Source organism: Saccopteryx bilineata, chromosome 2 (genome assembly GCF_036850765.1).
Source record: "Saccopteryx bilineata isolate mSacBil1 chromosome 2, mSacBil1_pri_phased_curated, whole genome shotgun sequence".
Classification (NCBI taxonomy): domain Eukaryota; kingdom Metazoa; phylum Chordata; class Mammalia; order Chiroptera; family Emballonuridae; genus Saccopteryx; species Saccopteryx bilineata.
The window spans coordinates 60,076,478-60,093,971 of NC_089491.1; the positions used below are offsets into that span (position 1 = coordinate 60,076,478).

Consider the following 17,494-nt stretch of genomic DNA (forward strand, 5'->3'; position numbering starts at 1 on the left):
AGTTTAACAATAAAACTACATTAAATAGTTTTTTTAAAAAACTACACTTCAGAAGATTTATCAGAATCTCTAACAAATATCTACTTCATCACCAGGAATATATATTTTCTCTGTAAAAAAGATACACATAAGTTCAAGTAAAAGAATCCAGTCGACAGAGGGCTGAATAAGAAAACAGCTCACTATAAATAGAAGTTATATTTTCTATTAACCGAAATAGTAAAGCTGAGGAGTCTTTAAGTTTTCCTCAAATCTTCAGGAAATTTCAATCACTAGACTGTTCCTAATCCTACTGTCATGCTACCTAAAGGTGTAGCTGATAAATTAACACAAACTCTCAAAAATAAATGAACTTTAATTCTTTAAAAGAGCAGGTGTCAATAATACGCACATCACAATCTCATTTTTTTTTAAAGTAAATTTTACATGAATAAAGACGATATATACATCACAAAGTATAAACAATTGCAATCTTTAAATTGGAAGTCTTTTATGTTTAATTTTATTTTGGCTTTTAATTTTGCTATTTTCTATTTGGCTTATTTACATCTTCTATAATAAACATTTTAATAAGGAAAAAAGTTACAAAAACATTTAAGATCAGTCCAATTTGAATCATGACTATATACCAAATACAGCGCCTGGGCAGGATTACAAAACAACAGAGGTCCACACTCGGAAACAACAGGGAATCAACTGCTTCCTTGCAGTCCTCATTATTTATGTCTAGAGCATCCATAGCAAATCTCAAGGGACCACCCTCTTAAACCCAAGCAGCATATTTAGTGACTGTCCTTTACCCAAAAACCCTTTCCCATTAACGAGAATTTGCTTAGGGTAGGCAAACTAGTTTAAATATTTATAAGTCTAAAGACAAACCAATCAGGAGCATAAAGGTTATTTAAACAAACAAAAAGAAACATACTAAATGCCATATTAAATCTATATCCATTCTTTTCCTCTGTTGTTCTGAATAATAGTGAACATCTGAATCAAATGAATTACTCTTTTTTTCTTTTTTTTTTTTACAGAGACAAAGAGAGTCAGAGAGAGGGATAGAGAGAGGGACAGAGAGGGACAGACAGACAGGAACGAAGAGAGATGAGAAGCATCAATCATTAGTTTTTCATTGCGACACCTTAGTTGTTCATTGATTTCTTTCTCATATGTGCCTTGCCTGTGGGGCTACACAGATTGAGTAACCCCTTGCTCGAGTCAGCGACCTTGGGTCCAAGCTGGTGAGCTTTGCTCAAACCAGATGAGCCCAGTGCTCAAGCTGGCAACCTCGGGGGTCTCGAACCTGGATCCTCCGCATCCCAGTCTGCCGCTCTATCCACTGCACCACCGCCTGGTCAGGCATGAATTACTCTTAAAGAAAGTAGTGAACCAACTTCTTTATAATCATCTTCAATCCGAAGGAAATTGTATAAAAACAAGAAAATATTTTTAAATGTTTATATTTCCCAAGCTCCTCACAAAGAATTCCTGTGCCCAGCACTCACTTTATGTTATAATAAAAAAGTTTTAAATAAAATTTTAGTTATCATACAATTATAAATAGTTAGCAATAATTCAACTATAAGAAAAAAGATAATAAATTCTTTAATTTATGTTTTTATATTTCTTTGTTTCAGTTTTCATATTAATAATTTTCTCTTTCCAATTAGCCAGTAATCAATATATACTTTAAAGATAAATACCTAGAAGCTTCATTGATAAGGCCATCAGGTTTTTCTTCTGTTAAATGCTAAATAAAAACAAAGTTTGAAGAAAGTTACTGTGGTATAACAAATCTAATGTTAATACAAAGGATTTTACTTGAGACACTCCTTTCTTGCCTCTGATAAAGACTTCTACAAGTTCTACAACTGAATACACAAATTAGTTCTCCATTTGTTAATTTTTTCCTACAGTTAACCTGTAGGGGTTTTTTTTGGGGGGGGGGATAGAGAGGCTTAAATCGTGTCTCCTGACATCTTATTGTTCTTAAAAGGAAAATCCTCAATACTTAAATAAAGCCAAAGGAACACAGAACATTATAGTTCATATTTTAGGCATTTTCCTTTTTACAAAACTATTCTTACTCTAAATATTCATTATTACTTAGAAAGATCACTAATGAAACTGTACTTTCTTAAAATCTAATATATGTCCCTCTATTCCTACCCCACTCTGGAGGACATAATAATAGGATCTGTTATAGCCTAATATACTTCCCTTAAAAGTCTATACTTCAGAAGATTTATTAGGATCTTTAGCAAATACCTTCTTCATCACTATGAATATATATGTTCACTGTAAAATAGATATACATAAATTCAAGCAGAAGAATCCAGTTGACAGAACACTAATAACCGAACAGCCCCACTCCCCACTCCAGAATAGTACATTATATTAACCCAGTACTGGGCCTTCATATACCCTGGCAACAAACATGCTAAGAGAAGGGCACAGCCCCAATTCTAGCAGTTTATAATTTAGAAACCCTTGAGTGGTTGGCCTCTCCATGCAACTGCTTATTTTGCTGACCTCCCACAGTCAAGCTAGCTCCAAAAAAATTCTGACATTGACTTAGAGGCCCCTGAAGTAGTTCTCATTTCTCTGGAGGCAGTTATTATTTTTCTATAATCCTATTTATATCCCTAACATTATCAATGTCCTAAGGTTCCTTTGGAAAATGTTTTACCTTCATTACCGATATTCTCAATAGATGTCTTGTCACAGTAAAAAGCCACCTACTGAGGTTAGAGGCAGTTAGATTGATATTCTTTATATTTGACTCCAGCTTCATAATTATTAAATCCTTTTACACATATGATCTCATTGAGCCTTCATAACAATAACGGGAAAAGGCTATATTCTCCTCATTTTATAAAAGAAGAAATTAAGTCTAACACCATAACCATGACAGGACACCTTATACAAGACTACTTTTCAAAAACTGAAAATGTGCGCAACAGAAGTAAAATGAACCTATAAAAATCTTTGTGAAAGCTTTTTGTCTTATAAAATCAGTTTAAATACAGTGTTATACAAATGTCAATAATCACATAAAAGCATATGTATAAAGTTACCTAAAAGTTATATTCAAAATTATTGCTTCAGCAGCACATATACTAAAAAAATTATTTCACCAAATCAGTTTCACAGTTCGTGGGGAGGTAGATCATTAAGGTTTGTGGATAGTTTGAAACATAAGAGCAAATTGGTAAATAATTTTATTTAGTTGTATTGGTTAAGTCTATAGAGAAAGTTTTTTCTTCTAAAAGTATCCAAATTCTATTTTGGGGAAAACAAGACTAAACTAAAACTATAGTAATAATGTACTGATTTCCACTTTAGGTATAATCCTATAAATTTAACTGCAGACCCATTCAAAGTATGGAAGTCACAGAACCTGGAAACTATTTTCAGCAAAACTGTTCCCTGCCAAATGACTAAGTTTACTTTTTTTGCTAATTATTCATGGCCTGAAGCTATAAGAAATCCTATTACGTGTCCTCTAGACTCAGAGAATAAGGTTGTTGCCACCCTTGAAAGAGTACCTCCTACTCAGGCTCAACAAATATTTGAGCCTGAATTTAATTAGAATTAAATGAATTCTAATTAACACCCCCTATTTGTTAACATATATACATGACTATTGTTATTTTTAAAATTCTTTATAACATCAAGCAACAAATCCCTTTCTATTCAGCAGTAAATCTATTTAGCAAAGACATATTTTTAGCAAGAAATCTATTCCTGACTGATTCTATAATACTGAAGTTCTTTTGAAAATTTTTTTAGCCTGACCAGGCAGTGGTGCAGTGGATAGAGCGTCAGACTGGAATGTGGAGGAACCAGGTTCAAGACCCCGAGGTCACCAGCTTGAGCACAAGCTCATCTGGTTTGAGCAAGGCTCACCAGCTTGAGCCCAAGGTCACTGGCTCGAGCAAGGGGTTACCCGGTCTGCTGTAGTCCCCCTCCCCAGTCAAGGCACATATGAGAAAGCAATCAATGAACGACTAAGGAGCTGCAACGAAGAATTGATGTTTCTCATCTCTCCCTTCCTGTCTGTCTGTCCGTATCTGTCCCCTGTCCCTCTCTCTGACTCTCTGTCTCTGCCACAAAAATAAATTTAAAAAAATTAAAACATGGTACTGTTGATCTTTCAGAAGATTTACTTACATATGAATATGGGGCTCTTGGCTGTGAACTAGTACAGTGTAAAAATTATATGGCAAAAAAATTTGAAAGTGGTGTTGACTTTCCATACCTAAATGAAACTAATAATATACTAGTATCATTCCTTACCTGTACAGGCAAGGAAGGAAAAATTTTTGCAAGATTTTTTCTAAAATATTTGTATATATACCTCCTCCCAAAAGTCCTCGCCTCTGCTTAGAGACTGTGGCTTTTGCTTATATATCAAAAAACCAAATATATTATTTTTATTAATCATTTTTATAATTAATCCAACATATCCAAAAGATAAAGGTTCAACATTCTAACTTAATATACCATAAGAAAGGAACCCTTCTAAATAACACCACTGTAGAAACAACTTCAGTAAAGGCTACAGGGTGTCCTTTTCTGCAGAAATATAAACAAGCTGCATCAAAAAAGGGGGGGAAACCCCACTGTTGTCGATTAAAGTGGAAATAGGTCTAGTGTCTAAGATGTCAGATGATATTAAAAAAAAAAAAAGGTAGTCGCAGGTATTTTTTTCCAATTCATCAGTTATAAATCTAACATCATTTTAGCTTTTAAAAAAAGATTATTGCATAGTGTCAGTTTATTTATTTTTCTGGTCTTTTCCAAGCCAAACTGTTTTCTGACTGAATTGTTTCAACAGCTTGTATAATATGACAGAAGAAGCAAAAAGAAACCTCTAACTTGACCTTTTCTCTGTAACTTCACTCATTGAATCTATTGCATTAAATGCTGTCACTTTTGTAGAACTGAAAAGAACAATGTCAGTAGCCTGGGTGTCAAGTCTCGAGAATAGAGAGCTGTCATTTGAAGTTGTCCAATTCTTTGCCCATGATTAAAAAATGAATATTTCAGATCAATGGGTGACAATCCCATTAGAGTGATAGCCCATGATATCAATTACAACTTCAGTTTCAATTTGGCTGGCTGGCCACAAGGTACCATTTCTCAGCTTTACTTGTGATGGGCTGGCTCTGTGAAGCATGACACACTTAAATTGCTGCCCATTATCCAAGTGTCATTACTTGTACTGCCTCAGATTCTCTGAATCACAAGCAGCTACTGAGGTCAGGCTGTGCAACCCAAGGAATTGGACAAGTTGGCAAATTCTTTATATAAAGGAAAGTTATTTATCTGGCATCTGACTAAGAAAACCTAAAGTTTCCATTATCCTGACAGTATGTCAGTTTTATGTAGGTATATTGATTTAATAATTTAAGAGGTTTCATCAAGGTGGCAGGAGGTTAAACGTTTACCCTTTTTGCATTATTCAAAATGCTGCTTTGATTTTTTGGCCTCTATCACACTGATAATAGATTCTACTTAACTTCTCTCCATACCTACACACACACATAAAATTAGTTCTACAATCATAAGTACATAAAGACTTTGACTTTAGGTATGGCACTTTATGTCTATAAAAAAAATAAAATAAAATATGCTATATGCTATCTATCACATAGGTACCCCAAATTTGATAATAAATTTAGATAGATGAATTCAAACATGCCTATAACAATCACTCAGAATAAAGAGTTTGATTCTGTTTTGCTTATTTTGTCAACATTTTACTAAAAATGTTATGATTTCAGAACTGAAAATTTTTCTAAGTAAAATCGTAATATTTGGGATTTTTCTTTGATTCTTAAGAATATATATTTTTAAATTTTTATTAATTTTAATTTATTGTGTTTACATGTATTCAAGTGTCCCACTGAATATAACTCCCTCACTCCCCACCCGTGTCCCCCTTTTTTGTTTAGAATTTACTTTTTCATTTTTTTTTACAGAGACAAAGAGAGTCAGAGAGAGTCAGAGAGAGGCATAGATAGGGACAGACAGACAGGAATGGAGAGAGATGAGAAGCATCAATCATTAGATTTTTCATTGTGACACCTTAGTTGTTCACTGATTGCTTTCTCATATGTGCCTTGACTGTGGGACCTTCAGCAGACCGAGTAACCCCTTGCTCGAGCCAGCAACCTTGGGTCCAAGCTGGTGAGCTTTTGCTCAAGCCAGATGAACCAGTGCTCAAGCTGGCAACCTCGGGGTCTTGAACCTGGGTCCTTGGCATCCCAATCTGACGCTCTATCCACTGCGCCACCGCCTGGTCAGGCCTGTGTCCCTTTTTATACCCCCTCTGCCCAACTCTCCCTAACTCCCTCCCCCTTCCCTCTAGGATTTGCTGTCTTATTATCTATATCTCTGTATTATGTACATGTAATTTCACTAATCCCTTTACCTTCTCTGATCCTATCCGCTCATCCCCCGTCCCTCTGACTGCTGTCCCTGTGGTCTCTGTGACCCTACCTCTGTCTCTTATCCGTTCTTAAGAATATTATTAATAAATTTGGGCTTAAAAATCTAAAAAAAGAATTTATCTCCCAAATTCTCAAATTAGGGTGCTCTCTCCCTGAAGAAACTGAAGGGCCAAGGAAAGGGTATTTATTGGTAACCATCTAGAAACCATAAATTTCTAGAATACCATTTTTAAAAAGGTTTGGAAGAAAAATAAATTTTTCAAATTAACAAATTTAGACAAATTGTAGGATAGAATACAAAATGGACATAAATTTTTAAACATTAAATTTAAACTTCTAAGAAATGATTACTTTGGGCATTATCCATATCCCCAGGTTGGAACTGTGAAATGGAAAATAATGTCATTCTCTTCTGCCTTTAGTAATATTTCACTTGGAAAGCTGAGAAACACTATTTTCCTGTATGTAACAACATGCTTTAAAAATCCTACTAAGTGCATTTTAAAAACTGAAGTCCATTTAAACACAACAGAGGACTGTGGTAGTTCCAAAAATATCCAGAGCAGGATGCCTTTTAATGCAAAGTTACTTCTCACTAAACCTATGTATAAATCCTGATTTCTTCAAAATAAGGTAAAGCAGTATTTCTTTAAATTCTTTTCTTTATTATGTATTCATTTTAGAGAGGAGAGAGAGAAAGACAATGAAGGGAGAGGAGGGGCAGGAAGTATCAACTCCCAGATGTGCCCTGACCGGGAAGCCCAGGGCTTCAAACCAGCAACCTTGGGAGTTCCAAGTCAATGCTCTATCCACTGCACCACCACACGTCAGGCAAAACACTATTTTTTTAAAGCTCAGTTACCTCCAGCTTGTGTCTGATAGCAGTTTTTTGTTTTTTGTTGTAGTTTTGTGTGTGACAGAGAGAAGGACAGATAGGGACAGACAGACAGTAAGGGAGAGAGAGAAGCATCAATTCTTCACTGCAGTATCTTAGTTGTTTATTGATTGCTTTCTCATATGTGCCTTGAATGGGGGGCTCCAGCTGAGCCAGTGACCCCTTGCTCAAGCCAGGAACTTTGGGCTCAAGCCAGCGACCTTGGGCATCAAGCCAGCAACCTTTGGGCTCAAGCCAGCAACCATGGGATCATGTCTATGATCCTCGCTCAAGCCAGTGACCCTGCACTCAAGCTGATGAGCCCATGCTCAAGCAGGATGAGTCCACACTCAAGTCAGCAACCTTGGGGTTTCGAACCTGGGTTCTCTACATCACCGCCTAGTGAGGCTGTCTGATAGCAGTTTAAAAAGAAAAATAAGCTTGCACATGTTTTACCAAGTTTAGTTTCCTCTATCAATCAGGAAAACTTATGAACATTGGGGTTAAATCCTCCTGAGAAGTTTTACACACCCAAACTTTATCCTGTAGTATCCTTGTTACAAAATATTATGCTTCCAACTTTTATTACATCAAGGGTAACAGAAAATATTTAATTCTGAAACACAAAATAATTTAAAAACAAAGAAATTTCAACTATTAAAAAGTTTTTGTAAGGAAAACTTCATACAGACACAAATACAGTGGTACCTTGAGATACGAGCAAACCAACATACGATTTTTTTTTTTTAAGATATGAGCTGCGATGCAATCCGTATTTTTGTTCGAGATCCGAGCAAAATTCCAAGATATGAGTCATGATTTGGAAAGCTGCCTTTAGTTGGCGTGTTGGCACACGGGTCCAGTATTGGCGGCACAACACCAGCATCTCGTTCTTTCACACGTGTTACCCGCGGAATCAAGTTGAATCTCATGCACTGTACTTGTTCTTGCATCATTTTTGCATTTTTTTACTAACTTTTTTTGTGTGCTATCATGGGACCAAAGAAAGTGAGTGCAAAGTACAGTGTTGAGAAGAAGAGAATGATGTCAATAGAAGTAAAGCAAGAAAAAATAGAAAAACATGAGCGTGGTGTACGAGTGATTGAACTGGCAAGGCTGTATGGCCGCAATACATCTACAATTTGTACCATCCTTAAACAAAAGGGTGCCATCAAAAGTGCAAATCCAGCAAAAGGAACTAAAATTCTGTCCCAATTAAGGACATATACTGTATCCATGAAGAAATGGAGAAACTTCTGCTGGTGTGGGTGAAAGAGAAAGAGCTGGCAGGAGATACAGTGACAGAGGCGGTAATATGTGAAAAAGCACGTATCACTGGGGAACAAATTTTTTTCATTTTCTGTTGCATGGGGATTTAGAACTGTTTCTATATATATATCTGCATTGCTGATTCCAAATCTGAAATCATTTTTTGGTGCATGCCCTAGTTTTTAGCAATTTTAATTTTTTATTACAGCTAATGGCATGCATTGGTTTTAAATTAGAGTTAAAAGGCAATGATTCTGGGATTGAACATAACCACAAGGCAATTAATGTTTTACAAACATCACTTTTACAAAATTGTAGTTGTTTTTAAATGTAAAAAATTATTATCTGATAAAAACACCTTCTTATTTTAAGATTGAATCATGGCTTCTTCAAGTAGGCATAAATGGAAGAATAGTCCTGACACCTTCTGTTATATATGTGGCTGTTACACACTTCAACGTCAAAGGTGCAATATTTCATCATTTGTGACACGTGCATATATTGCCTATTTTCAAGTTCCCCTTGGCGATCAAGACAAGAATTGGGATCATCATACTGTGTGTCATAATTGTGAGGAAATGCTTCGTGACTGGACAAAAGGAAAACACAAAGGAATGCCTTTTGGTATTCCCATGGTTTGGCGTGAACATAAGGACCACAGCAGTGCCTGTTATTTCTGTCTGATCCATACAAAGGGCATCGACAAGAAAAAACAGCATATGATTGCATATCCTAATATTCCTTCAGCAATACGACCTATCCCACACTCTGAGACACTCCCAATTCCAGTTTTCAATGGTTTTATTTCTTCTAAAGATGAAGAAAATGAACATGGTGATCAAGTGAATTTTGATAAGATGCATGAGGAAATGGTTGTAGAATCTGAAGGGTCTTCTTCTGATGCCTAGCAGTCATTAACCCCTCAGCAGGTTAGCCAACCCGAATTGAATGACTTAATAGATTTGGCCTATCAAAGAAAGCAGCTGAGTTACTAGTCTCCAGGCTTCAAGAAAAGAATGTACTTCACCAGTCAGCTAATGTATCCCATTTCAGGAAGCATGAACAAATTTTTGCAGACTTTTTTTCCAAAGACAAACACTTTGTTTACTGTCATGATATCAGTAGTCTTCTCAGCCAGCTAGGTGTTAACACTTACAGTCCAACAGAATGGCGGCTATTTCTTGACAGCTCTAAACAAGGTCTGAAATGTGTTCTCCTACACAACGGTAATGTTTATGCAGCACTTCCAATTGGTTATTCAACTCATCTGCGAGAAAATTATAATAACATAAAAATTGTCCTCGACTTTCTGAAGTATGAGGAGCATAACTGGATCATTTGTTTGGATCTTAAAATAGTAAATTTCCTGCTAGGACAACAGAGAGGTTTCACAAAGTATCCTTGCTTTCTGTGTTTGTGGGACAGCCAAGCTCGGGAGAAACACTGGACACAGAAGGAGTGGCCGAAACATGAAGCTCTGGAAGTAGGGATGCAAAATATTGTGAATGAACCTGTAGTTAATTGAGACAGGATCATTTTTCACTTCACATCAAACTTGGCTTAATAAAGCAGTTTGTTTAGGCTTTGAATAGAGAGAGTGAATGCTTTCAACATATTATTTCTGCTTTTCCTGCTTTGTCTTTCAAGAAGATAAAAGCAGGTGTATTCCCAAAGCAATATACACATTTAATGCAATTCCCATCAAAATTCCAATGACATTTTTTAAAGAAATAGAGCAAAAAATCATCAGAAAAATATGGAACTATAAAAAACCCCAAATAGCCAAAGCAATACTAAAGAAAAAGAATGAAGCTGGGGCATTACAATACCTGACTTCAAACTATATTATAGGGCCACGACAATCAAAACAGCATGGTATTGGCAGAAAAACAGACACTTAGACCAATGGAACAGAATAGAAAACCCAGAAATAAAACCACATATATATAGTCAAATAATTTTTGATAAAGGGGCCAACAACACACAATGGAGAAAAGAAAGCCTCTTCAATAAATGGTGCTGGGAAAACTGGAAAGCCACATGCAAAAGAATGAAACTGGACTACAGTTTGTCCCCCTGTACTAAAATTAACTCAAAATGGATCAAAGATCTAAACATAAGACTTGAAACAATTAAGTACATAGAAGAAGACATAGGTACTCAACTCATGGACCTGGGTTTTAAAGAGCATTTTATGAATTTGACTCCAAAGGCATGAGAAGTGAAGGCAAAAATTAATGAATGGGACTACATCAGACTAAGAAGTTTTTGCTCAGCAAGAGAAACTGATAACAAAATAAACAGACAGCCAACTAAATGGGAAATGATATTTTCAAACAGCAGCTCAGATAAGGGCCTAATATCCAAAATATATAATACACAGAACTCATAAAACTCAACAACAAACAAACAAATAATCCAATAAAAAAATGGGAAGAGGACATGAACAGACACTTCTCCCAGGAAGAAATACAAATGGCCAACAGATATATGAAAAGATGCTCAGCTTCTTTAGTTATTAGAGAAATGCAAATCAAAACTGCAATGAGATACCACCTCACCCCTGTTAGATTAGCTATTATTAACAAGACAGGTAATAGCAAATGTTGGAAAGGCTGTGGAGAAAAAGGAACCCTCATACACTGTTGGTGGGAATGTAAAGTAGTACAACCATTATGGAAGAAAGTATGGTGGTTCCTCAAAAAACTGAAAATAGAACTACCTTATGACCCAGCAATCCCTCTACTGGGTATATACCCCAAAAACTCAGAAACATTGATACGTAAAGACACATGCAGCCCCATGTTCATTGCAGCATTGTTCACAGTGGCCAGGACATGGAAACAACCAAAAAGCCCATCAATAGATGACTGGATAAAGAAGATGTGGCACATATACACTATGGAATACTACTCAGCCATAAGAAATGACATCGGATCATTTACAGCAAAATGGTGGGATCTTGATAACATTATACGAAGTGAAATAAGTAAATCATAAAAAAAACAGGAATTGCATTATTCCATACGTAGGTGGGACATAAAAGTGAGACTAAGAGACATTGATAAGAGTGTGGTGGTTACGGGGGGAGGGAAAGGGGTAGGGGAAGGGGCACAAAGAAAACTAGATAGAAGGTGACAGAGGACAATCTGACTTTGGGTGATGGGTATGCAACATAATTGAATATATGTATCCTGACTTATTGATGTCGCCCCACTAAAAAAATAAAATTATTAAAAAAAAAAAAGCAGGTGTATTCAATGGACCTCAAATTCGAAGCCTCATATGTGACAAATAATTTGCCAGGAAGATGAATAAGGAGGAAAAAGCAGCATGGCAGTCTTTTGTGGTAGTTACAAAAAACTTCCTTGACAACAAAAAAGCAGAAAACTATGAACTTCTGGTTCAAAGGCTGCTGTTGGCTTTCAGCGACATTGGATGTAACATGAGTGTTAAGATTAACTTCCTGAACAGTCACCTTGATAAGTTTCCCAAAAATCTTAGAGCTGTTAGTGATGAGCAGACTATTGCTGGAGCATCAAAAGAGATTGTCTTCAACAAGTACACAAACACAAGAGCTACAAACGCAAATTTTTGCCTGAATAGAATTTAAGTAAGTTTTGCACAAATTTTATGATTAAAATAAATGTTTTAATATGTTCTATTTGGAAATTTTAGACAAATTCTGATGCAATCATATCTTTAATGTATTTACTTCATTATATAAATTATTATATACATATTTTCACAAAGATGATGCCCAAGCAGACATTCTACTTCATTATGTTAAACTAAAATGTTAAAAATTTTACAATAGATGAAAACCTAAAATCTTGAATTGTAAAAAAAACTGTAGCTTACAGAGAAAATCTAATGTCAGATTTGAGATAAGCACACTCAAATTAGGTAAGAACAAGTGTTTTTGTGGATGCAACAAAAATTTTGTTCCCCAGTGTTATTTACAGCAACTTGAAGAAGAACCTTCAACTTCAAAAGAGGCAGCAGAAGATACGTTTAAGGCAAGTCATGGCTGATTTGAAAATTTCAAGTAGAGATCTGGCATCCACTCAGTGGTGACGCAAGGGGAAGCTGCGAGTGCTGACGTTAAGGCAGCTGAGGAGTACGTCCCACGTTTTGCTGCGCATAATTATCGCAAAGGAAGGCTACATCCCCCAACAAGTGTTCAACTGTGATGAAACAGTATTGTTTTGGGGAAAAAAATGCCCCGGAGGACTTTCATCATGCAGAGAAGAAGCTGTCAGGCCATAAACCCATGAAGGACCGTCTGACCCTTGCATTGTGTGCAAATGCTAGCGGTGACTGTAAAGTAAAGCCACTGCTAGTGTATCATTCCGAAAATCCTTGAGCCTTTAAAACTCACAAGATTCTTAAAGAAAAACTGCAGGTTATGTGGTGCACCAATGCTAGGGCATGGGTTACGCGTCAGTTTTTTATTGAATGGGTAAATCTCATCTTTGGTCCTGCAGTGAAGAAATATCTTCAAGAAAATAAACTCCCAATGAAAGCATTGCTAATCCTTGAAAATGCTACAGCCCACCCACCTGGTCTTGAAGGTGACATTCTCGATGAGTTCAAATTCGTGAAAGCCCTCTACCTCTTACCCAACACAACTTCAATCTTATAACCTATGGATCAGCAGGTCATTTCCAACTTTAAAAAGCTTTACACAAAGCACTTGTTTCGCCGCTGCTTTGAGGTGACTGAGAATACAAATATAACCCTTTAAGAGTTTTGGAAAGATCACTACAACATCGTGATATGTTTACGCATTATTGACTTAGCATGGCAAGAGGTTACAAGAAGAATCTTGAACTCGGCATGGAAAAAGTTATGGCCTGATGTTGTTGCAGACAGGGACATCAAAGGATTCAAACCAGAGACCAAGACCAAGGTAGAAGCATTGGAGGAGATTGTGTCCCTTGGAAAGTCGATGGGTCTGGAGGTAGATGAGGGTGACGTAAACGAGCCCGTTGAGGAACATGAGGAGGAACTCTCAACTGAGGAGTTGAAGGAGCTGCAGATGATGCAACATACAAAGCTTCTGCAAGAGATTAGTAGTGAGGAGGAGGTAGATTCGGAGGAAGTGATTTCTACAAGTGATATTAAAGAGGTGCTGGCAATGTGGGAGAAGCTTTCAAGTTTCATTGAAAAGAAACACCCAGAAAAAGTTTCCACTAGTCATGCTTCAGCACTTTTTAATGACACTTGTTTGTCACATTTTCATAACATTTAAAAGGCAGGCAAAAGCAAACCTCTTTGCATAGATTTTTATTCAAAAGTCCTGCAAGTGAAAGTGCCAAAAAGGCAAAAACAAGTGATGATTAAATGAAAAATATGTAATGTTAAGCTTAGGTTAAGTTTAAAGTTAAGAAAGTGCATTTTTTTACAATTAAGTTTTTGTGGTTTCATTTTAAGTAAAGAAAGTGCAGTTTTAGTTTTGTTTAAAGAAAATGCAGTTTTAGTTTACATTTAGTGTTAAGAAAGTGCAGTTTTAGTTTACGTGTCCTGCATCCCTTCCTCCCTCCCTCCTCTGTTAGCCACAGTCGTCTGTCTCCAAGGTAAGAATACAGTACTAAATAACACTTTTTTCTTTTATTCCATATATTTTGTTATGCATTGGTAAAGTATACATGTATGTTTCTTAATTAAAAATATGTCTTTTTTCATAATTTAGGATGGTTTGGGGATGTTTCACAGGGCTGGAATGGATTAAATCTATTTCAGTTATTTTAAATGAGAAAATTTGATATACGAGTTGACTGACTTACGAGCTCGGTTACAGAGCGACATAAACTCGTATCTCAAGGTACTACTGTACAGTGGTGCCTTGAGATACGAATAGACCAACATATGAATTTTTAAGATACAAGCTGCAACACGGTCCGTATTTTGTTCGAGATCCGAGTGAAATTCTGAGATACGAGTTGTGATTCGGAAAGCTGCCTGTAGTTGGCGCATTGGCGCACGGGTCCAGTATCGGCAGTTTGATATAAGAGTTGATTAACTTACGAGCTCGGTTACAGAACGAACTAAATTCGTATCTCAAATTACCACTGTATAGAGAAAATAATATATTAATCCCATATACTCAGCTCTTAATAAATGATTAGCAAGTGACGTCACGGAAATGGCGCCGTGAGCAGCGCGTCCGACAGCTCTCCCCTAAATCACAACAAATTTATCAACTAGAAACAGAAAAATTTATCCTGGGAGCATTCCGGAGTTCTACACAAACTGATAGCGAAAGGACTGTTATCACTTGAATCTGAGAGACGAGGGTGTGGAGAAATCTACCACAGGGACGTTCTTTCAAACCGCAAGGAAGTGCGCCTGTGGTGAGTCAGCCCATATACTTGGGAACCGCGAGCAGCCGTGAGCGGCCGACGCGAGCCGCAGCAAGCCCACGCGAGCCGCCGCCGCGAACCGCCGCCGCGAGCCGCCGCGAGCAGCCGCGCGCGCCCGGTCCAGTTGGGCACCGCTGACGTTCACAGCGGCCCGCACACTGCGAGTGGGGGTCGCCGGCCACCGGTGCCCGGAGCGCCCCATTCGCGCGCGTGCCTTGGGCATTCCACGCGCCCAGGGCGCCCTGCTGGCCCGCACACCCAGGGGGCTCCATTATCCTGCGCCTGGTGCGATCCAGCCGCCAGCGGCGGGCGAGCGGGAGAGGCTTGGGAGATTCTCTCCGTGGGCGGGGCACCTCACCCAGCCATTCAAGCTAACAATCAAGCGTTGGGGGAGGGGCGCGCACAGGCAGCCTAAAATACCTTCGGAAACACAGCTGCGACCCAATCACTGAAATTAGCTTAACCCATGAAATCTGCGCACCCTCGGTTCTAATTGATAAGATCTCTCTCAGTTCAGCGATCCAAGACAAGAGGCGTGATATTTTTTAGTGCCTCTCGCTAAAGGGGCGGGGGCAACTTCTGATTGATAGAGCCTCCATATTCAGGGATAAACGCTAACAAGAAGGACTTGGCAGATAATAAGGTCTATACTACACTAGTCGTAAGCAGAGACTAGTGCCTCTTCTTCCCTGCAAAAACAGGCTACAAAGTGTGGAAAGCCTGGGTTGAGAGGTCCAACTAAATGATAGGCGCTGATCAGTCACCTTGACAACAATTGACTCCCACCCCCGCCTGATTACACTGGAGACCCTGACTGTCAGAGCCTTTCCCAAAGCCTTGCACTGAGTGGGGATAGAGTGGGGATTTCCCAGCTCTTTGAGCCTCTTACTCCCCAGGCAGAAGCAGTTGCAGCCTTATAGCTGGATCACCAGGCTGCTAATTCAGAAAGGGGGGACTAGGAGAGAGAATCCAGGAAAGCAAACTCTCTCATCGTTAAACCTTGCAAACGCCAACAAGCCTTTACTTCCAGCAAGACTAAAGCCAATTATATGACATTGCCATAGAATCCCATCAACTGCAAATCCCTACCTAAGAGTGACACAGGGGCAGAGCCTGGGGTACAGAGTCACTGACCAGGAAGAGGGAAAGAAAAGAAAAAGGAAGAAGTTAACCTCTCAAAATCAAGAAAAACCCACAGACTTTACAACTTGATCCACTAATTTTTTTTTGTTGTTGTTGTTATTTGTTTCTTCTATCTTTTTGCCTTTATTTCCTCCACCTCGGTCCTTCTATTCTCTCCCCATCTTATGCTTCCCCTTTCTTGAACTACACTACTCATGAGTGTTGCATTTTATTTTTCTTCTTCATCCTCACCCTCCTTTAAGGTTATACTCCAAAACACTTAACTCTCACTCTCTCCTCTTTTGTTTTTTTTTTTTTTTGTCTTGCTTTATTTTGTTTTTTTTCTCTTCCTATTTTATTTCTTCCTTCGTTTTTCTCTTTTTCTTATTTTTTCCTTTCTATTCGTTTTTTCTTTTCTCATTTTACTTTCCTCCCATATAATCCTCAATCACGAACAAATTAGTTAATTTGGGACTCAAGGCTTTTTTTTTGGCTTTATTTCTCTTTTTTGCTTTTGTTTTTATTTTTTTTTCTTGTTTGTTTATTTTTGTGGCATTTTGGGTCCTCCCAACCCAAGGTCTCCATTGTATTTAGTCTTCGCTCCACTTAATACAACAGATTTTTACTTATTATTTTTATTTTTTCTTCTTTATTATTCTTTTTTGGTCCTTTTTTCTGGTTCCCTCTTATCCCTCTCATTATATCTCTTAGTTGACCATCACTTACAAGCAAATCATCTTATGCTTGTCTAAGATTTTCTTCCTTTTTTTATTTTTTGCATTTAGTAGGTCCCTACTCCCTTTTTTTTTGCCCCTTGAACTCTTCACCCCAAATCAGGCCCTCCATTATAGGCACGATATTTCCCTGAGGAGGGGAGAGGAGGGAAAGAGAAGAGAGAAAAAAAGGGGGAAATAATAAATTATTACTGTTTTTTTTTGTGGGGTGTTTTACCCTTTTTTTTTTTTTTTTTTTAACTTTTTACTCTTTATTAATTCTAATTAGTGCTATCAATAAGACCACCCTCAGATGCCGATAAGAAAGAGGAAATCGAATATTATGGATACAAAAGAAAGAGAGGTAACACAAATAGATGTGGAAAAATCTATGGAGAAAAGACTTAACATATTGGAAGCCTTGGAGCTAAATGACAGAGACTTTAAAATAGAAATCTTAAAAATACTCAGAGATATACAAGAAAACACAGAAAGGCAATATAGGGAGATCAGAAAACAACTCAATGAACACAAAGAATATATTACCAAGGAAATTGAAACTATAAAAACAAATCAAACAGAAATGAAAAACTCAATTCATGAGCTGAAAAATGAGGTAACAAGCTTAGCTAACAGAACAGCCCAGATTGAAGACAGGATTAGTAAAATAGAAGACAAACAACTTGAGGCACAACA

General features: G+C 37.4%; 1 protein-coding gene across 3 annotated transcripts in view; it reads right to left on the reverse strand.

Moving 5' to 3' along the window:
- LOC136324376 (zinc-regulated GTPase metalloprotein activator 1A) overlaps nt 1–17,494 on the reverse strand; it is a 64,561-nt gene that overhangs the window by 24,361 nt on the left and 22,706 nt on the right. For all 3 annotated transcript variants that reach the window (XM_066257141.1, XM_066257140.1, XM_066257139.1), the window contains exon 7: nt 1,701–1,747. In XM_066257141.1, the coding sequence (XP_066113238.1) occupies nt 1,701–1,747 (47 nt within the window). The remainder of the gene's footprint in view (nt 1–1,700; nt 1,748–17,494) is intronic.